The 23,295-nt window shown below is 33.8% G+C and overlaps 1 protein-coding gene across 1 annotated transcript; it reads left to right on the top strand.

Annotated features, from left to right (window-relative positions):
- Positions 1–588: 588 nt before the first annotated feature.
- Positions 589–16,735, top strand: LOC146722810 (uncharacterized). The gene is given in 18 exon segments (XM_085483787.1): positions 589–631; positions 2,867–3,072; positions 3,180–3,421; positions 3,615–3,698; positions 3,784–3,909; positions 3,976–4,116; positions 4,303–4,426; positions 5,839–6,031; positions 6,368–6,611; positions 6,828–6,986; positions 8,075–8,401; positions 8,523–8,898; positions 9,019–9,247; positions 9,459–9,699; positions 9,895–10,120; positions 10,313–10,661; positions 11,069–16,124; positions 16,126–16,735. Coding segments are annotated over 17 exon segments (8,931 nt in total). The 5' UTR covers positions 589–631; position 2,867; the 3' UTR covers position 16,735.
- The last annotated feature ends 6,560 nt before the right edge of the window (positions 16,736–23,295 follow it).

Here is a 23,295-nt window from a genome sequence, read left to right as displayed (position 1 = left end):
ATATTTTTGTACAATTATATGGAAATAGAAAAGAATTGTCATCATTTAGTAACAAACGATCATCCATGATGACTTTATTTAATTGAGTTCCAAAAATTGTAAGTATTGGTTCTCGACAGCCGTTTCTAGTTACAAGTAGTTAAGTATACTTTCAGAATTATGATGGAGGGGATGGTCGCCGATCGTGACGTACACGTGACTCGTAGAGCCGCATCAACATAGGGGATGAACAGTACAACCCCTTTCACACGCGCGGCATACGCGGCCGCGTGAAGTATACTTCCATACGAACCTCAAGAATGTTATCTCCGGATGACGATTGTTCGTCAAATGATTCTCTCCAGTGCAATTCTCCAAGAAAGATAACAGCGCAAAAAATTGGAATTGTCGCGTGGAAATAATTATCTAAGAGAAAAATAAACGGTGAAAGATTGTTACACAATGTTGAAAACGTCGAAACGAGAGCTAACTTATTCTCGAGGATCGTTTTTAGACAAAGGAGGAATCGCGATTTTTTTTGTTTCGAAATATTGTGTGCTACTGCATTGCCAAACGATTCATTTGACCTGTGATCTATGGGTATTCTTATAAGTATGAAACATTTGACGATCTCGTGATTCTTTGTGTTCAGGTAAGGTTTTTATGTGTTTTTAATTCTTAGCTTCTGCCTGATATCGATATGTACGTTAATATCATTTTGTAATTATAATATAATTTAATTTAATATAATTTAATATAATATAATTTAATAAATATATATAAATAACAAAATTTTTGTGTTAGATTTCAAAGAAACATAAAATACAGTAACATCATATTTGATTTCTCTGTCATAGAAAAATCATCAAATCATCTCAATACATTTTTATTTTTTTATTGTATTACAAAATAATATTTGCAAATCTTATATTTAATATCTCACGGGAGATATTTAATATAATAATTTATTAAACATTATTTGTCTTTGCCCTATTTTCTTTCGAGTAATTTGATGTATTATTGTAATGTACATAACGCTATTTTTTTGTAATTAAAGTAATTATTTTCCCATTATATAATAATTTTACGAAGGACATCATAAGAAAGAATTGGAGGGTTAATGACTCCATTCTATTCATTTACAATGAGATGTCGGCATTATATATACATGATAAAATGTCGATGTAGACATATCGACATCCTTTACGTGCACTGAAACTTTGCGGCAGCGTGCACAATATATGGCGCGAGTGTTTATTTATTTACTATATATTTATAAGCAATTCGGTAAAAGTTCACAGTGGATTTTCAATCACAACTGTGAATACCGATTTCTTGCGAGTATCCAATAATGTCGACACGACTTGCAAATACGACGAGGAAAAAATAGTATATCGATCGTTCTAGCATGGACACTGACCGGTAAAAATATAGCGAAATAGTTATGCATGTGGATGAGTTAAAGCCCATTTTATCGTTAGACAAACAAGACTCTTATTATGGATCTATGTGTAGAAAGATCATACTGAATATTCCATTAAATGTCCTATGTCCGCTACATGATAAAATATTTATGCAATGTCAAGGCATAAGACATTGACAGAAAGTATCCATTGTATTATAAATAGAAGCGGAGTAGATGTAAATTGTTATGGAGTAAATTAAATGTTGTCATAAAAAAACATTTCTGATTAAAACTTCTTATATATAATTTCGATAAATAATTAATGTCATTACAAGTCTGTTTCTCTGATCTCGAGATAATAATGCAATTAATGTATGAAAAGTTAAAAGCATTAAATATGAAAAGAAAAAAATTGATTTTAAATTGCTTAAAGAATATATTTTTATAAATTTTACTATCTTGAATATATATAAAAATATTTTTATATTACGGTATATATATTTTATTAATTTAAAGAGAAAGAAGAAAAAAGATCTGATAAACTATCTGATGTACAATAAAAATATACTATCATAAAATTTATGCCTTCTGATGTGTGACACAACAATATTATTCTGTTGTAAAGAAATAGTCGATGACCCATTTCCACTTTCGTTTTAATAATCACGTATACATTATATCAATACTCGCGTAAAAAATATATTTGTGATAAAATAAAATTTTATCCACATGAAAATTACAACATAAATCATGTTATATAGATTGTCCTAAAATTAAAAGCAAAATGTAAATATATATAAACATAACGCGTTGTAAAATTAAATTCAAACTGTGTTAATGTAAATAAACGCAGAATCTATAATATTGTTTCAATGCAAATTCATTTAAAGTTGTTATTTTATAATTTAATATATGTAAAAATATATTTATAAGATATTGAGAGAAAAAATTACTTTGTATATAATAACTTATAATTGTATAATTCCATGTTTTATCACATGAATCAAAACCGTGACGTTGAACAATTGATATACTGTTTTTAAGACGCAGCATGAGTGTTCGCGACCTCCTTTTATGATCATAAAATCGATATGTGTACGATCATATCAAAATTGGTCATCTTTTCACTATTAATGTCGATTACGTGCGGATAGAGACAAAGTATTATCGATTTGCTGTGTCTTATTTTATATTTAACGTAGAAAGACCTTGCAAATTAAAAGTTCAATGTCCTTTACTTTTAAATGCTTTATCCTCTTTTCTCGAATATTTTTATTCAATAGAGAAAAAAAAATAGAAGAAAGAGAGTAATGTTTTGCCATTTTTCTTTTGTAGAATGCCCCTCGTAGAAGCATGGTTCAAATTAAAAGTTCAATGTCCTTTACTTTTAAATGCTTTATCCTCTTTTCTCGAATATTTTTATTCAATAGAGAAAAAAAAATAGAAGAAAGAGAGTAATGTTTTGCCATTTTTCTTTTGTAGAATGCCCCTCGTAGAAGCATGGTTCAAAGTGTGGGTTTATTTTGGGCTCATTTACGGTTGGAGCGAAAGTGCTCGACCACGCTTTGACACATCTACAGATATGGGATTGGTATTGGTTCCAGCCGATGCTGAAGTCGATTCCGTAATCTTTCGATTACGCGCCACCGATCAGGACGCGGACTTTCCTCTCGTATTCGAAATAACTGGTAATTAAAGAAAGAAAAAATAATAAAGATCTTGAAATATCAAAATTATTAGCTAAAACGCGATTTACAGTCGGAAGATAAAACAATAATGTCTGTATTTCGTTCAGCAACAATTACACCAGTTGTAAGAATCGACAACCTGCCATGTACGCTGTACAACAAGGTCTGCCAAGCCAATGTAATTTTAACAAAACGCCTTATGCCCGGGCGTCTTCACGATTTTGCAGTCAGAGTTCGGGATACTAAAGGAGATTCAAATTCGATGCAAGCTACCATTTCTGCGACAAATGCTACGACGTCGCGTGATAAAATATTTCCTCACATTCCTTCTCTAATAATGGTGCCTGAAGTAATTATCGATGTTTTCTCTAACAACGCTAATTAGTGCTGTAGTAATTAGTCCATTGAGTATAATCAAGACAAACCGTCTATCTTGTGCATGTCATCACTAATTATCTATCTAATATTAACATAAAATCTGTTATTATAACACGAAATATTTAATTAAGATATTAAAAAATAATACGCTATCTCATTAAAAGGATACTAAACCAGGCAAGGAACTAGATTATCTTCTCGTACGAGCGAATTCTTGGAGCGGCAAGCCTGTTTATATCGAATTATGGGTAGGCATTTAACAATTACTTTATATATTTGTATACTTATATGAATAATAAGACGTAATGTAAAGTCGTTTTCGTTTAATTTTAGCAACCGAAAGAACTTTTTACTATACGACAGCGACAAACACCAACGCAAACGCGCGGAGCTATTACGTTAATAGGTGAATTAGATTTCGAAACGCAATCAATGTATACCCTCACCATTTACGCGACGGTATGTATAATTATTTTTACGAATAAATACGAAACATAATGTCATACGTAATAAATTTTCAATTAGGATCCTTACACGGAACCTGGGAAAGACACTAGAAATATTGCAGGCTTAAATATTGTTATTATAGTTCAAGATGTACAGGACGTACCACCAATTTTTACTTTAGCACCACCTTTAACTAGACTTAATAATTCTGTGCAAGTTGTAAGTTGAATATATTACAATTTCATTTACTTTGATGCTAATTGAATAGATCATGAAAGTGATAGATTTTATGATACATTAAGATAGATAGCAAAATATTATATATGCTTTTGTGTGAATTATTATTATCTTCTTCTAGAAAAATTATGATGTAAATTTTCTAAGTCATGTTTATTTCATTTGTAGGGAGATGTAATATTACGAGTTCACGCGGAAGATGGAGATAAAGGGGTGCCACGTGAAATCACATATGGTTTAGTATCCGAAGGCAATCCTTTCATACCATTTTTTAATATCTCCGAAACAACTGGTAAGAAATTATATGTTAAATATTCAATTAATATTATTTTGTACGCGCTAATCTGATATTAATTTTTTATTGATAAAAAGTTAATTTTTTGTCATCAATTTATTCCATATATTTCTTAAATTGTGCGATCTAATTATGTCGAACGTGATAAAAGATTAAAAAACTTTGACTATTGCGCAAATGCAAACTAGAAATATAAGTGTAATTAAATTACTCGATGAGTTGAGTCATCGCTAATTCTTTAATGTATTGCACGTCATGCGTTATTTCTCTGACAGTTTCGATCTCGGGGAAAAAGTAACGACGGCGTTGATTCATATTCTCCTTTAGTATACAGAGCTGACCTCATTTTGTGAAAAGCACCGGACAATGATTAAGCAGAGAAATTTGTTCACTGCCAGCAATGTTAATCTTCTATTCCTTGATATCAAAATCATTTGTTCCATGTATACGTATCAAGTTTGCGAAAAAATCACGTATAAGAGATTTCATAATTTGTGAACAACTTTTTATCATTACGGATAGATAGTTTCAAATAAAAATTATTTTAACATATTAAAATTAACAGTTTTATTAAAGTTAACATATGCGAAAATAAAAAGAAATAGTAATTATAAGTTATAGAATCTGTAAAAATTTAGATTGAATTAAATGAATTCTAAATTGAAAAGCATATAAGAAAGTGAAAACGCCAAGTTATCTTTATTAGACATATAACAAGTAATTTCGTCAAATAGGTAAAAATTTAATTAACACGAAATTTTTATGTAAAATTAAATACAAATTTTGTAAGTAAGTTTACGTATGTTTAAGTTAGGCCTTGCGAATATTGATGAAATTCTTATTATCTGTCATCTGATATTTAAATATCAGATTCTTTCTCGTGAAATAATTCAGGCAAGAACGCGAAAAATTGGCGAGCAGTAAACAGAAAACCCTAAAGGTGGTCGGAATAAGTCTGGACAGTCTACGGCTAAGTATCGATCGTTCTGAGGGGTCAGTCTCTGCTTTTCAACTTGCGATGCTTATCATTCCGTGGCAAGGAGCATGCGATACGTACTACGGCTCCTTGCGTGTGCGGGTTCTACCTACATTCAACGATGTATATATCCATACTATTGCTGCGAACGATTTCTTACATCGATTCCGCCGGTACATTATGTAAAATTATTGCCGGTCAGCGTGCGTGTACAGTACAAGTCAAGACGGAGAAATAACAAGGATAAGAGAATTCACGCGTCTATTATATCCGATGTTTTATTCATATTAAAAATAATTCAGGAAGCACTGCTACGATTATCCAAGAAATAACGAAAGAGGATCATTTCATAATATATATAGAAGTATATGTATATCTTTTTTTTTTTTAAGAAAAATTCATTAACAGATATTATACATTTTGCAATGTTTAGGTGAGATTGTCCTCGCTAAGCCTTTAGAAGAACTCACGCAAATTACTCACATTGGTGCACCGGTCGTACTTACCGTGGTAGCTGAAGAAATACGAAGATCTAGAGACGAGCCGCCAGCACAGGCGACAGTTGTCGAAGTCGGATTCCTTCTTGGAGAACCCGGCAATAATCCGCCATATTTTGGAAATAATAAGTTGGTACCGAAAGATTTTAACGACAAGCACGTAAAAGCCGAAGTAACGTTTTTTCATGAATGCTCGATTTAATTTCTGACAAATAAAATTATGACTTTTTCCTATTACATCCTTGTATGCTTCATAAATTATCGATGTTATTATATATACTCTTTTAACATTTATTACTCTAGAATTAAGTTAAAGTTTATATATAGGATTCATATATATTATTCACATTGTTGAAAATAGACAGTTTAAATTTTTATCTACAGATTATATTTTTGTCGCACTATATATATTTATGATATTTATTTATACTTAACGTATAATATATATTATCTCTCTATTTGTAGCTACATTGCATCAATACCAGAAAACTTGGAGCCAGGTTCCTTGATAATATTTCCTGAGCAATATTCGACTAAAATTCGCGATGAAGATATTGGCAAAGCTGGTGTGTTTGCATTAAAATTACGGAATAACAATGGCACTTTTGAAATAAATCCGACTGTTGCTGAACGTTCGGCGGACTTTAATATCACAGTACGAGATAATACATTTATCGATTACGAGATGTATAAAAGTTTATCCTTTAAGGTATGTATTTCTAATGTAAAAATGAACAAGATATATTGTCGAATTTTATTTTAATATAACGTTTTATTTTAATATAATTATATTATATTATATGCTTTCTTTATCAGATATAAAAGTAATTAAATAATTATGTAATTTATTATCAGTAAATAATTAACAATATTATTCAAGTTACGTTTTACTGATATAGATATGTATTATGTGTGTTATGTATAGATTGTTGCTCAAGAGGTTGGTCCAGCGACAAATCTATCAGCAACAGCAGCAGTCATAATATTTATAGAAGATGTTAATGATAATCCACCGATATTCGACGAAGAATCTTACGAAGTTACACTGTCCGAAAATGTCACCATTGGAACACGAGTCATCCAAGTAATTTTTATTATATTTTTAAAATAAATCCAAGAAATTTTTAATCAAATATGCATGTTCAAACGAAAATTTCGAATTAAACTCTTTCAAGTCTCCTAATTCTTGGCAAATTATTTTTTTCTCGTGGGAGAGCTTAGTGTGTGCTATAATACCTTTTTAAATGTTTTTATATAAGAATATATAAAATAAAAAATAATTTAATTCACCTATGAAGTGCCACAGCAAAGTTGTACTACAATGTACAATACTACAAAAAATAGATATTCATTAAAAATGATTACATAAATTTCTAATTCTTAAAACTAATAATGTAATAATTGTTTAATAATAATTAAATAATAATAAAAATTAATTTAATAATTATTTTATTATGTCTAATATTATATATAAAATATTCCAATTTTATTAAATTTTCCAATTTTTGAAAAAATATTTAATTAATATAATAAACTTTCATAAAAAAAATAATAAATATAGAAATCTTTTTTTTAAATATAAATAAAATTTATAACTCTTAAATATTGGGATATTGTATATATAAAATTATTTATATTTTTAAAATAATTAACTATATAGGTATAAATAGTTTATTATAAATAATTTAAATATTTTAAAAGTAAACTGAAATATATATATATAGTATGACAATATTTTATGTTACACATGTTATAATGTGAAATAAATCACCGCAAAAATAAGTAATAATTAATTTTACATATTTTAAGAATATTATATAACTTGCACTAACAAAAAAGTCATATAACTTACACTAATCTTACAGGTGTTTTGCTGTTGCCCAATGCCTGCCTGGGCCTCCTCCTCCTCTCTTGTTCATTTTTCGCTTCTTATGGCACTCGCGAAAACACAATTACGGTCGCGCATGAACTAATTAGTAGAATACAACGCTCGCACGGCACTTTGCACGGCACTCCTGATATTAATCGCACGCGATACTTTGCACGGCACTCCCGACATTAATTGCACGCGACGCGTATTTTTTATATTGTAAGTATAAAAGTCTATATTGATAAAAATGTAGTCAATGTTAAATTTTTATATGAAATAAGAATAATTTTATTGACATACAGGTTCACGCAACTGACAAAGATACCGGTCTCTTTGGCAGCATTCAATACATAGGCATAACAGGACAAGGAAGTGACGCCTTTGGAATAGATCCCGATACAGGTTTAATTACAGTGACAATGGGATCATTTCTAGATCGCGAAATAGCAGCACAATTGCGATTAACTGTAATTGCGTGCGACGAGAACGGTAAAGGTAATACGGGAGTAGTACCTTTAATTGTCAATTTGCTGGACGTGAATGACAATGCACCGATTTTTGAGAAAAATCCTTACAAATTTACATTAAATGCCGATTTGACAAATTTCACAGCACCAGCTATCATAAAAGTAAGTTTAAATTTCATATTTCCATTTAAACTACATTGAGATTTATAATCGTAAAATATTTTCAATATATTGATATTTATAATATTTAAATATTTTTACAACTTTATTTGATTGTGTTCAGGCCACCGACGCTGATGCCGAACCACCGAACAATGAAATTCGTTACGAATTAATTCAAGGAAATTATGAAAATAAATTTTATCTAAATGAAATTACCGGAGAATTGATACTACGTTCGCCTATCACAAAATTCAGACGAAAGAAACAAAGCGGTTACGACAAGTTTTCGAAAAAATTACATAAAGAATTTTCACCATTGGAACACACAATGCAAGAAAATGAATCGAGAACAACAATATTGCCGGATTCAATAAACTCAACGGAAAGTTTTCGAAACGAAACTGAATTAAAACATAAAGACGAAATAAGGAAACATCGAAGAAGACGAGCGGAAACTGATATTCTATACTCTTTAACTGCCAGAGCATACGATCTCGGTAATTATTTTGATAATAAATGCAACTTTTAGTTGAATAAAAATAAATTATAAATAGGATTAGAAATTTCATGTAATCGAGTAGAAAATATTCTTTTATTTTCTTCATTAACGTTTCTAGGCGTACCTCATTTAGCGAGCGAGACGGAGATTTTCATCGTCAGGGGAACTGCCATGGAAGCTCGCATAATGATGTTTGTAGTGCCAGGAGAACATCCAAATTTAAAGACGACCGCTGAGACATTAGCTACTATCACAGGTGGACGAATTACCGTATTAGAGACACGACCTTACGTGCCGGATAATAAACCCGGCGTTACAGAAAATGCTGTATCGATGGAAGGAAAAAGGTTGACAGAAATTCATAAAATATTCCGATTTCCTGATTTATACGAATCATTGAAGAAAAGAATATAAATCTAAACATCTTTGAAAAATTTGTAAATTAGTTTAAAAATTATATCTCCCTTTAATATCTGTTAAAAACAACAGAGTCTTCAAATTATGCGTTGATATAATAAATCTTTGATATTTTTATATTGTTTAATTATCTGTTGCTAGAACGATCGTGATAGCTCGTGTTGAACAAACCGAAGTCGGCACACCCTTGGTAGATGTAGAAAGAATTCGCAATACATTAGCTGCGAATGGGGTAGGAATTATCGGCGGTACAGGCACTACCAACGTATCTATGACATATAACGACGAGACTACCACGAAACTGCCAATCGATGGAGTAATTCACAAAGGGGGAGATAATACGCGGTCCTACGCAAACAACACAATCACCAACGAGGAAGTAGTGAGTAAATGTTCATTAATCCGTATTTCTTTCCATATGCTTATTTTTTTATTTTACTTGTCTCCTTCACTAATATTGTATACAACTTTATAAAATATTATCGAACGTTTTTTTATTATATGAATTATATTTTTTTTCTAGTTTTGTTGGCAATCTTCGATTTTAGAGAAATGAGAGATCAGAATTCTTTTTCAGACGGTGTATAAAGCTGAGAATAAATTGCTCTTTTGGCTACTGATTATTCTGGGTTTGCTGATGCTGTTGGCAATAGCAGCACTTATTATCTGCTGCATTTGTCCAGGTTGTCCGTTTTACATGGCACCCAGAAAGCGCAGGGTACACTCGTCAGAAACGCTTATCGCTCGACCTAATGGTCGACCAAAACGGCATCTTCATCGGAAACCAATGGCTACAATCGAGAGTAATTATACCATTACACAATTATATCAAAAAGTTTAAAACGTTTAAATATATTTGTCTCAGGAGAATTTTTGCAATTGATGCTCTAATTGCACACAGCTATTTAATGCATACTTTATAATTTATAAAGCTATTACTATTCATAAAGATATTTTGACTTATTAAAAAAATGATAATATACGTAAACGTGCAGTTATATCGAACGGAAAAAAGCAAGCTTGGAGCGCAGATCCGGCCCGAAGAAACTGGCAATTTAATCGTCGAAACGCCAAGAATGGTGGCTTAGCATCGCTTCCTGGGGACGTTGTGTATATTTCGGAACGTCCTCCCATTGATCAAGCAAATGTAGACTCACTGAGGCTACGTGATGGCCCGTCCTACGATCCTTCAAGAAGGAGAAGAATTGAGGAGCAGGAGAAAATGTATGTGGAAGATGTCGAGGAAAGGAAAGTTAGAGATTATGATGCTATGGATGCAGATTCCTTACAACGACATGAAATCGAAGGTGGTTCGGACATTCTGCATCAAGTTTACAGACAAAGGTGGATAGAACGTGTCACGCTCACAGCGATTCGCGATAATTTTTAATGATTTCTAAATGACAAAATATTTTCTGTTAAATAAAATTAAGTGAAAAATAATCACAAACAGATATGATATATTTTTCTTCTAAATTCTTCGTCTGAAACAAATTATAGCTGTAACATTGACATTGTCAGATTTTTATGTAGTAATTTGACTTATTTAAGTATAGTTTTAATAACGATTTTATATATTATTAAAAATGTTTATTATCAAAATTAATTTTTATTAAAACTTGTTCTCTTTTTCTCAACTCTTTCTCTTAAAAATAAAATAAAAATTTCTGAAACATATTTTTATAATTACTTCTCTTTTAATTAAAATAAAAAAATAATTATATATCAGGACTATTCCCGTTTCATTCCAGATATGCCGATCCTGAGTTTAATAACGAGCCGACAGTAAGAGAGCAACACTTTTATCGCGAAGGGAACGCAGAGGTGTTGCAATTAGTAACTCGAGGACAAGTGGAAGATACGAGTCAGCATCATTATCCGACGACTTTTATAATAGACGGCAAGGATGTACTTCTGCAACGATTTATGCGGGATCAGAAAACGCGGCAAGAACAGTCAATGCAGGAACCCGAGATGCTACGCACAGTCGAGTCTCATCAACATCCGAGAAATGTATATCAACATAAGCAGGAGATTCTTCTGCTACCGGAAGAATTGGAAATTGTTAGACGTCGACGAGCGGACGAATTGGATTCTAAGACGCAAAAATTGGCGATGGATGATGAATATGCGGCGCAGAAAATGGATTTGGAATCACAAATGCGAGACATTCATCGTCAAGAGATCTCGATAAATATGCCCGAGATGTTGGATAAAACGTCGGTCTCCAAGGATCAAATGAAATCTACAACGATGCAATCGCACGCGTTTCATGATCTGGAGCTGGCGAGACAGAACGTCTTGCTGACACGATTACTTCTCGAGAGAGAATCAAGATACGCTGGTGGCATCGCGATGGACACTGTAAGTTACTTAGAGACTCAAAGTCTTCCCGGACAAGCGGTCATCGCGACACAGACCGAAAGAGCTGCCGCGACTCAAACGGAACGATACATTCGAAGCAGAAGCGACAACGACGAGTCGGACGAGGATAAACGAAACCGGAAGAAGATGAAGTCCAAGAAACGCTACGATGAGGACAAATTGAAGAGAACGCGGACCTTATGGATGAAGTCGCCTATCGAGGAAGAGGAGAGTCCGTGCTTCGACAAACGATTGAACATTTTGAGGAAGAAAGTGAAGGAAGTAAAAGAGGGACGAAAGGTGTCCTTGCAGCCTGGAGTACTGCGGGAAATATCGGATTCTCTCGACGAGAACGGAAGCACTTGTCGCGAAAAAGAAGGAAAGTCGGCGAAAACTTGTCAACAGCCCATCGAAGAGACTAGCATCGCATATAAAGTGTTGCGCGAAGGTAAAAATGGCTCCTCTTCGTCTATAGAGGAAAGACAAGACGAGAAAACTTTCGACGAGAAGAGACCCGAGAGCTTGTCGTCGCCGGATATAAGTATTGATAATAGAAAATATATTCACGAAACGATGGAGAAAAGGAGTTCGAGAAAAGAGAGTAAAATAAAGAAACAAAAGAAGGTGGAATCCGTGATAAAACCTAGTTTTCGGGTTTTAGAAAAAGAAATCACGATGTTGACAAAGAGACTGAGTAAACTCGCCGACAAAAAGGTACAGGAAGCCACGGGGGACGAGAGCACGAGTCAGGAAAGGTCGAGAGATTTCAAGAAAGAGTCAGATCTACATACATCGAAGAAAATAGATGACTCAAAGAAACGCAAACAGTCTGAAACTTCTCCAAGTGCAGCAAAAGAGACGAAGACTGAGAAATTTAAATATTATCAACCGCAGGTTATAAGTCCCGGCAGTACCGAATACGAAGATCCATTTGAAAAACCGATGAAATCGAAATCGGAATTTCAATCGTCAAAAAGTTTTCAAAAAGTTGCAAAGCACAAACAAACAAGTAGCCATACGAGAGCAAAAAAACAAACGCAGAAAGAACGTAAAAAACAAGTCGCACAACAGGATCGAGAGCTCGAAAAACGCAAGGATGCTGCGAGTAAAGAAAGTGGAAGATCGAGAATCGAGAAGACTGCTATTCCATCGCGTACACAAAAATTAGCAGCCATTGGCCGTAAAAAGCATGTTTCGGAAGAACTCAGCACGAGTACAAGTTCCGATCGAATAAACAGTAAAAAGGATCTATTCGTCAGTCGAGATTCTGAGAAGAGAAGCACAGAATCTTCAGAGATTTCATCGCATTACGCGGATCAGCGAAAATCGAAACAGAAATTAGATCACGTGAGCGAGAGATTCTCCGATGATTTTGTATTAGAACCGCAGAAGAAAGATATCGATCGGCAAACCGAATTTCAGTCAACAATGGATATAAGCACGCATGAAGATGTTGCAAGCGATAAAAAAGACATCCAAATAATGCAATTTTCAGATGATTTTATAATAAAACAGATGGAAGACGGGAAATATCAAATACAAACTGCTATTGAAAGTGAGATTGAGCAAAGTGCATCTCACGATATTGGTAAAGATCATGTAACGCTGAAAGAAGCCGTTGAAGATATCGCATTTCTTCAAGATCTAAAATATATGCAACCAGAAAGTGAGATAAGATTAGACACTGCAGAGAAACAGCAATTTCAAGTGTCTAATACAAAAGATTTCGAGGACAGCAGAAAAAGGACACCGGAGCCTTTAGATTCTCCTGTCTTAGAAACTTTAAAGGCGCATCAAATAGAGAGACCGTCATCACATATTGAAAGTGATGTCAAAGAAAAAAAAATTTACATATCTGAAAAACCTGAGGGGAAAACAGAGAAACCTTTACATGAAATCGAAAAAGAAAAAGAAAAAGAAAAAGAAAAAATTACATTAGGAGATGTTGTACACGAATTAAAGGTATTAAAAGATGTCGAGAAAATTATGAGAAAGGAAGTAGACGTACCGGAGCAATATGTAAAAAGTGCAAAAATATCGAGTGATGTACATCAAAAAATTACATTAGGAGATGTTGTACACGAATTAAAAGTATTAAAAGATGTCGAGAAAATTATGAGAAAGGAAATAGACGTACCGGAGCAATATGTAAAAAGTGCAAAAATATCGAGTGATGTAATGAAGTATCACGTGGAACAAATAGAAGAATACCAGGACGAATTGTGTAGCGACACTATTGCATCATTATCGGAGGCAGAAAAAGATTTAAAAGACATTAAAGATGTTACACACTCATTATATCTAAAAGAGAAAAACGAAATTATATATAAACGTGAAAATGATCAAGAAGAGAAATTAAGTCTTGAGTCTATGAAAAAACATAGTGAAGAGGAAATTTCTTCAACAGAAACTGCAATAGATGTTAAACCAAAAATAATAAAAGAATTAGTACAGAAAGAGGACAAAGAAGACTTGCTACAGAAAATTAAAAGTGATGATGAAATAAAAATTACAAAATCAGATATCGATGGGTATCAAAGTATTATTGAAAAACCAGAAGAGATTTCAAAAGAATATGCGACTCAGGATTCAGAGAAAATGGAGAAAGACATAGAATCAATCACTGAAACATATGAAAAATTATCTTCTCAAGATGATTCTGCAAATTTAACTGGCGTTCACCGCGCATTTTCAATCGATGATCAATCATTAAAATATATTGATGATACTAGTCAAGAAGATTTCAGCCCACCTGAATCTAATGAAATATTATACATTATAAAAGAAGATACAGACAAATTGAAGAGCTCTGATGAGGATCTCATTGCAAAGACAGGCATTGAGAGCCAAAAAATTGAAGAAGAATCGCATATGGCGTCTCAAGAAATATCCGATTTGCAAGAAACAAAATTAGACAAAACTATTGAAGATGAGAGAGACAAGCCTGTCACATCAACAATATTTACTACTTCTACAGAAATAATTATCGATAAAGAAGAATTACAAGTCGAGCTTGCAAAAGAAGAAGAATTATTTCTCGAACATAAAGAAAAAACGGAAGAAACATTTGTAGTAAAGGAAAAATCTGATGAAGAAGTAAAAGAGGTACTTGATAAAGAACTTCCTGTTGATCAATCAAAAGATACGAATCTAGAAAAATCAACTACTAGTGAGTTGGAAAAATTGGACAAATCTGCTACAGTTGCTGAAATTGCAGATGTTGCAGAATCACGAGACAAAGGAGAGGACCATGCAGACGTAAGCGTTCCAATTTTTAGAAGCTTTATTGATGATACAATCGATGTTTCGGAGGAGAGCGACTCATCCAGTGATATTTCCAGGAAAACAACGCTGACTACCAGACCCTATGATACTCCGCGCCATCGGCAGAAATGGCAGCAACAAGAAAGCATTGAAATAGCGGGAATGCCTGGAAGGACTTTTAAAGATGGAGAAGATGCAGGAATAGAAATCGAAACAGAAGAGGAAACAGGCAGCAACTTATCGCTCGATGAAATTGAAAATTTCGAAGACTCGATCGCGATCGAAGCAACGATCAGTGAATCACAGGAAGATACAGAGATCGCTACATCCGAAAAAATCTCTTCCGGTGAATTAATTTTGTCCGTAGATGATTCGGAAAAAATAAGTAAAGATAGAGAGGACAGAAATTTTGAGACAAAATTTGAAAAATCAGAAGATAACATAAAATCGGATATGAAAGATTTATTAACAACAATCCAAGATACGGTTCTTTTGACTGTAAGCGTTAAAGACACTAAGGATGAAATCGTTCCGATAACAAAAGAGGACGTGGAATGTAAAAGTGAGATTGTTACCCCTCGTAAAAAAATTGAAGAAGTTTTCGAACCTATGCAACAAAATGACAAAAGTAAAATTAATTTGCCTTCGAAACAAACTGAGAAAATAGATCTTGCAGAAGACAGAAGAAGAACTGAAGATACCGAAGTAAATCAAATGAGAATAGAAAGTTCCTTGGACAAAGGCAAAACTAAAGACATCGAAGTAAATAAAATAAAAAGTAAAGATAGTAAAAGTACTTCGGAAAAACATGCTGGAAAAACGGAACCTTTTGAAAACTCTGCGAAGAAGAAAAAGAAATCTGAGCGATCGACGACGCCTTCACCTGGAGAGAGAAAACGCGTTCTTGACGAAAAATCAAAGGAAAAAGCTACGCCGAGTCATTCTCATCATCGATCTCGTAAGTCGATTAGCGGGGATTCAGAAAAAAAATTTAGAGACGGTAGATCGCAGAAACAACCATCACGAGGCGAAGAGGAGCATCCGCAAAAACAAGCCTTGCCTAAATCAAAATTCAAGAAGGACAAGAAATCGATAATTGTCTCGAAACCTGGTGAGATCGACACGAGTAAAACGCAATCGAAGTACATGGCTTGGTATAATAAAAAACGCGAAGAGGCCTGAAAAGAAGAGATCGGAGAAGAAAACGACTGAAGACGAGGAACAGTTACCACGTTGGGTAAGTAGAAGTTTGAAACAAACAGCGAAGCAAAGAGAGAAGCAAATTATGGAACACAAGACTCCAGAGGAGACGCCGCATACGAAACGTAAGGTCAAACCTTTAGTGAACGTCGAGTCCGAGCAATTGAAGGCTATCGTGCGCCAAGGACGACGATTGAGAAAAGCCGAGGGTTATTTCGAGGAGGATCCGCCGATCCAGATATTCGCCAGAACACCCCCGATTTCTACGGACACTCAGCATCGTTTGGTGCAACACTCGGAATACAAATATGAGAAAATACCGCCGCCCTTTTACCTTCACCCACCTCCGCCAGCTCCGCATCCATCGCCGCAACTGTCCCCGGAGAGATGTCTCGAAATACAACCATCTACGTCGCAGTACGAGCAATCTGAGACCGAGTTGCGTTCCGAGAGCATCATTGCACCGTTTCAAAGCGGTACTCGTTTACGTCATCAACAACTTCTCGAAAAGAAAAGTGTCTTCGATATTGCGTACAGTGAAGCCGCGCCATCGCAACTCCGATCCGACAGCGCAACTCCACCGTCTTAATTTTCTTGGACATTAAATATTATGAATTTTTTATACAAGAAAAAAGAATATATTATATAGTATAAAAATAATTATATATACAAAATATAGTATGTATAATTATTTATTTGGTAAATGTTATATACAAGTGTTTCAGAAGGAATGGTTAGCATTCAGGATATGATTGTATACGTAATTTTAAGTAAGAAAGTTTATATAACATGTGTTCTATTCTGGATTATAAAAATACAACGTATTCAGTTTTAAGAACGAATACATTCATTAACTTATTAAATTCTATGAAATAATTACATTAAATTTTTAGCTTGCACATTTGCTTTAAATGATGTCTTTATCTATAATCAGGTCTTAAAATATTGATCATTTCTCCTGAAATACACTGTATATAAATATTTTTATTTTCTCATATCGTTTAATCTAACCGAATATAATTAAGCGCGCAAAGCAGTTATATTATTCTTTAATAATAAAATCTCAAAAATTGCAGCGTATGCATAAAAATTATTATTGTAATGCATGAATACAAATATATTAACTAATTATGCAATGCATAAAAATTTAATATGTAAGGCTTCAGAGAATGTAAGCAAACTAGATTTTTTTTACAAGAATCAAAATATCTATGCTTCTATTAGACTCAGGCATCTGTATGAACACATCCTCTACGCTGCACGTGTCGTGCTGTCAACATCTCTCTATCTCTTCTGTTGAATTAGTACACCCCAAACGTCTGACACGCTGCGCGCCTTACGCGAGACTGATTCTCGTTCGAGGCAAGGCGACTCTGGCGACTGCGAGACTGACAATCACGTGATCAATCTCGCGCGAACCGTGCAGCGACTGGTAGCGTGACATGTGTATGGAGACGCGCGAAAATTTTATTTTGTTTGTTCTCTCAAAGATTTAAATATTGATTTTTTATGCATTACGTAATTAATTAATATTTTTATACATACATTGCAATAATAATTTTTATGTATGCATAGCAATTTTTGAGATTTTATTATCAAAGAGTAATATAACTTTGCTTCACGCATGTAATTATATTTGAGTAAATTTACAAAAATGAGAAAATAAAAATCTTTATATACATAGAATTACTTCAATGTATTTTTATTTGCGCAATTTTACGTCGATTAAAGTAAAATTTTCTATACATACATCTACATATCTACAATCAGAATATAGAAAAATTTAATGTCTTGTACATATATTTTATAGCATCATCTTTTACTATTTTTGGCATTAATTTATTCAATTACTTTGTTGTATCGAATTTGAAAGATGAACGATACTTACCACGATTATTTAATTTCATACAGAATAATCGTCATAATCTTCTCTAATAGGTTTAAAATATTTCCTGCAAAAAGCAAGAAATATATATTATATAACTGTCCGTAGTATAGTATAGTTTGTTTACGTTACTGCCAGTAAATAATGATATAAATGTATCTTTAAGTAAATGTAATGAACTGGAGCGATCAATTTGATATATTATTATTCTAATATAATAATGTTTATATAATATAGCAATTCTTGTAAATATATATATGTATAAAAATGTACATTCCATGTAATTAATATCCTTCGTTAATTTTATTTTCTTTGTTTCTTAACATGCCTTTTTTATAAAAGGGATTAGAATATTCAACTTTTTTTATAGCTTATGTTAGAAGGAAAGTCTCAGATTTGAATAATCTTTTGATATCAATGTTTGCAATATTAAGAGATATATATTTTTCTATTTGTGCTAAAGTAGCCGTTAAAAAGGTAATAATCTCTTGGAAAAAGTCAGTTGTTATATATGTTGAGAAAAATACTATATTATAAAAGATATAACTTGCTGAAACAATAAAAGATATTTTAATAAACTTGTATGAAGGAAATATATCGCCGCGACGACACTGACATTACAATAATCATATGCGCATGGAGGCCAGGTAGAGCCTATAGCTTTCTGTCACTTCTGTTTTGCTGCTACAAAAATATCCTCTGTGTCGACTTTACCAACTCGCTATCTTTTACTGATCAATTTATCTGCACTCGATGTATTGTCTGCGACGAATACCTGTATATACAATCAGCCATTATCAATAGAATAATGATAAAGCCGACGTAAGAACATTCTTCATTATCTAACTGCAATATCAAAAAAAGATAATATATATTGAACATTATTCTCATCAAATAATATTAATATCATTCGGAATAATGTAAAGTGACTAAACAATTTTGTAAACTTAATTTGCTTTGATAAAAAATAAAAAAATGTAAAATCCGTGACAGAACAATCTTTTCTCCACTTTCTAAACATAATTTTTTATAAAATTTAGAAAATTTAATATTGTTTATTATTTCCAAAATTACCACCGACATCAGCTTCACCCAGTGTGCGTCGAGATTGTATGATTGGATTTGTTCTTTACTTTAGAGTAAAGATTCAGCTTTATCACGCTATAGAGCAAAGATTTAGCTTTAAGAATCCATTCTTAAAATTGCTGTGCAATGATTTTTAACGAAGTTATGAACGATTAAAGTGAAAATGACATTTTCTCTTCAATTTGCGATAACTTGATAAGGAAAGATCGAAATTTAAATTTTAAAAAACGATTTTGCAGGGAATACTTCAGACTTTAACGTAAAAATGTCAACAAATTTTTTCAAATCTTCTTGTATATGTGACATGTCTACAAAGTGAGAAAAAATTTTCTATTTTGTTATGTTTGTCGTTTTCTGTATGTAAAAGATTTCAGAATTGAAGAAAATATAAAAAAGCTATGACCTTTCGAAAGTAGAGATTTCCAGCTTTAAAAGCCTTTTTTAAAATTTAAATTATCATTTTCTGAAACAAAGTTACAGTTATTTAAAATTTGCTTATTTTTTGAACAATTTCTTTTGATCGCTTAATTATTTTGACGAGTGTATTACATTCACTCATGCACGCTATACTTTATACTACACAGAATAATTGAAAAGAAATTGAAACATACATAAAAAAGAAGCAACACATCAACATGCATCTCTGAGTATTCTGAGTTTTTAACGTTGAGAGTAAATTTTACATGCGCGCAATATCAGCAGTTATTAATTATTCGTGCTGCGAAAATGTGCATAAACGAAGCAACAGAAAAGCGAAATTATCTCTTCGTTGCGTGATGATAAATGCGTTTTCGAGAGTTCCTTATTCATGGATCGACCGGTCAACGAACGGCCGATGACGTACAAGTTCTCGACGCACGCGAACGATTACGTGTTTTCGCCGTTTTTGACGTATCGGCGATGTGTTGCTGACGACAAAGATGACGTTACCGATGCAACTAACCTACCGTAATCGAAAACATAATGGTGCATCAAACATAACCGGAGACTGGTAAATCTTTGGAATGGGAGAGCACGATAGACGAGCTAGTCGCGCCGCTTGTCCATGCAATCTCTGTGAAGTCTCCCGCCTGAGATCATCGCGCCTTTCTATCTTGCTACCACGTATGCTCGCCTGCTACTCGCGAACCTTATCAGTCGGCCGTTTGCGACACATTCGGTCCCGTTCAAGCTCACTATGAATGAATTGACAATTGGTCGTTCGTACAGGCAGCACGTAGATTTTTAAAAGGCCTGCCTCGTACATGTGTTACCGCCTCGAGATGGAGAACGAACTTGTCTAGAAAAGAAGAGACTTTTAGAGAATTGATAATAATTATAAATATATTAAATATAGTATATATAGAATGCATTTACTATACGAATTAAACTATTGCCTATTTATTGTACTGTTAAAAATATTGTTAAACAATAATAAAAGGGCTTTCATAATTTAAATGTATTTCAATGGATATATGGAATCAATATTGAATATTGGTAAAGTTTTATAAAATATAAATTACACAAGTTAATATATAGCGAAGAAAATGTCGATAAATAATATAAATAAATTAAAACATTTATTTCTCATTTTGTTAATTATTAGTTTTTCATTCTCTTATAAAGTATTACTATCATTGTAACAAGAGCTAGAGTATTTATTGATATACAGTGAAACGAATCTGTGAGCTATTAGAGCATTATTTTGCAATCTCACAGTATTACATTTTACCATTAGGACAATCTTGCAAATTTACATCAAGATCATTGATTCTCTCAATCGTATCGATGCCACTCGAGGATCAACCATCTGAAATGAGAGCAGGATGATGCTATTTCAGCCGCGACAGTCAAGCGATGTTGCGCATTGTCGACGAAAGATATCTTCGTATGAACAATAGACCAAATGTTAATTGTTGTTAATAAAGAGTCATGTATGTTGCTGTTGCAACGGCGAGCAGAGCCGCGGAAGAGGCTGCACCTGTACCAGCCGTGCGCAAACACACCTGAAACCTTTGACCTTTTCATCGACTCGCTCGCCTCTCCTACTGGCGAGCATCGATTTCTCTCTCGTCCGCCCCTTCGAACCCTTCGTCAACTGTAATTCCATCAAGTACCGCTGCTGCACTGAACGCAACTGATGTCTCTGAAAACGAAACCGCAATCGATGCACTTTAACTTGATTACTCCGAGAGAAATACACGCCGATCGTGCAATTCACCTTTTGGCTTGCTTGAATACGAGCGAAAGGAATCGAATTCCACGGAAGGGTAGCTCTGGAATAACCATCGATACACACAAGAATTAAAATTGAAAATTTAATTAAACCACAGCACAATCTCTGTAATTAATTTGTAACAATCCGTGTAATGTTATAAAAGCAGCTACACACATCTTTATGTCGCGGTGTCACTTTCAAACAGGCACAAATTATAATTAAATAGTTTATCTTTTCATAAATTTGATGTATTTTTCTCTTATATACGTAAGGTGATAAATTTTAAATAGATGGTATTTACAAAAAATTTGCCCGACTCCACGTATCGCGATATTTCGGCGGGTACTAGTGAACTGTTGATCCAGCCCTGGCTGGATTCACACTATGCACTAGTTTCATTTAATTACGATCACAAGTACAACATATAAATGTGTACATTATATGCCCTGAAAAGTTCGACACACGTATACATAAGCGGAACGGGTTTAGCCCGGTCCTTAATAGCCATCAATCATTGCCAAAATTCGGCAACGCGTCGGACAACACGGGCGGCAGGATACCATCACCAAAGTAGAGTTCTTCGGGACCAACGGGACGAGGGGAATACGGGAACAGGGGAAGGGACCGAGTGAGACATGGAACCCGTTCGATACTTCCGAAAACTCGGCCCGACCATTCCGGTTGCGTTCACATGAATCCATCGTATCACCAACACAGATTCGAGTTCACGCGAGTACAAGCACTGACGTAAAGCGGCCAAGAAAGAGGGATAGTGGACAGAGTGAATATAAAGTACATGCTAACATTCTCTCCCTGAAATATTTAAACCTGTAATAAAAGGAAAACAACGTATCTCCTTTTTATCACTGTTTTTTTATCAAAGTTGATGAATGAAGAAGTTTTTACGCACGAGATAAATTTTTAAAACTCATTAACTGAGGAAAGACTCCAAGATTGTTAAAGTTCTTTTTCAAACAAATAGTAAATTAAATATATATACATATATATAAACCATTTCATAATAGTAAACTATATTTATGATACATACTTTCTGAGATTATATTTATGTAATTTTAACTTCTCTTGTATAAAGAGAGATATGCATGGAGATGAACCTTTTGATATTTCATTCGTTCGACGATAAATATAAAAATTGAAAGCGCGTTTATATGTAACAAGTACTCACATCAAAACGTTATTTCAATTAGATTAAGAGCGAAACGCGATTATACGCACCCTCGTATCCGATGCAACGACTGATGCAGTTGACGCGATACTGTCGGCAACCAGGAAGCACGGGAGTTAGGGTCCAAAGATTAACCAAGGTGCCAGGGGAGCCGGCAACTTTACTTCCGGTGGCGGCTCGAGAGAGCGTGTAATTTGATATCGAGTTTCACGCTCGGCTCTCTGTATTCGGCGAGAATCTATATCCGGACTTCAAAGCGCGCCTCTGTGAACTTCCCGCCCGGGCTACGGGAAAAGTTTGCGCGGACACTTAATTGAAGAGCGTATCAGATACGCGCTGCAAATGCTATTTGCATTTCAAACGAACCAATCTAATGACACGTCTCGGTGACATTTATTTGCTTGCATAAATCATGCCTGGATCCGGAGAAAGGGACCGCGTTGAGATGCGCAACTTGCAATTGCCGAGAAACAATTCCAAAACTTGTGGATAAGTTGTCTCTAAGTACAGGCTGACTGTATGTGCGCAGACCGAAAATTATGATTACTCTCTATATGTAGACTTCGATCCGAGTATCCTGTTTATTCGTTTGCATGCGACCAGAAAATTGCCATGAAATCGTGAATAATTGATTTTTCCATAAGTTGCTATTATTTATATCGATTGGCTGCTGATACGCATGCGGCAATAAAATTTTGTCATATATACGCACGTCACATAGTCCCTAAAATTGAACAGTTGTCAAGTTCACGACTATTGGTGACAAGTTTGTCACTCTGTTTCGTACGATCAAAGA

This window comes from Nylanderia fulva, unplaced genomic scaffold (genome assembly GCF_048542155.1).
Source record: "Nylanderia fulva isolate GAGA-0341 unplaced genomic scaffold, ASM4854215v1 Scaffold27, whole genome shotgun sequence".
Classification (NCBI taxonomy): domain Eukaryota; kingdom Metazoa; phylum Arthropoda; class Insecta; order Hymenoptera; family Formicidae; genus Nylanderia; species Nylanderia fulva.
The sequence above is the reverse complement of the archived record's forward strand: the minus strand, read 5'-3'. Positions and strand labels throughout refer to the sequence as shown.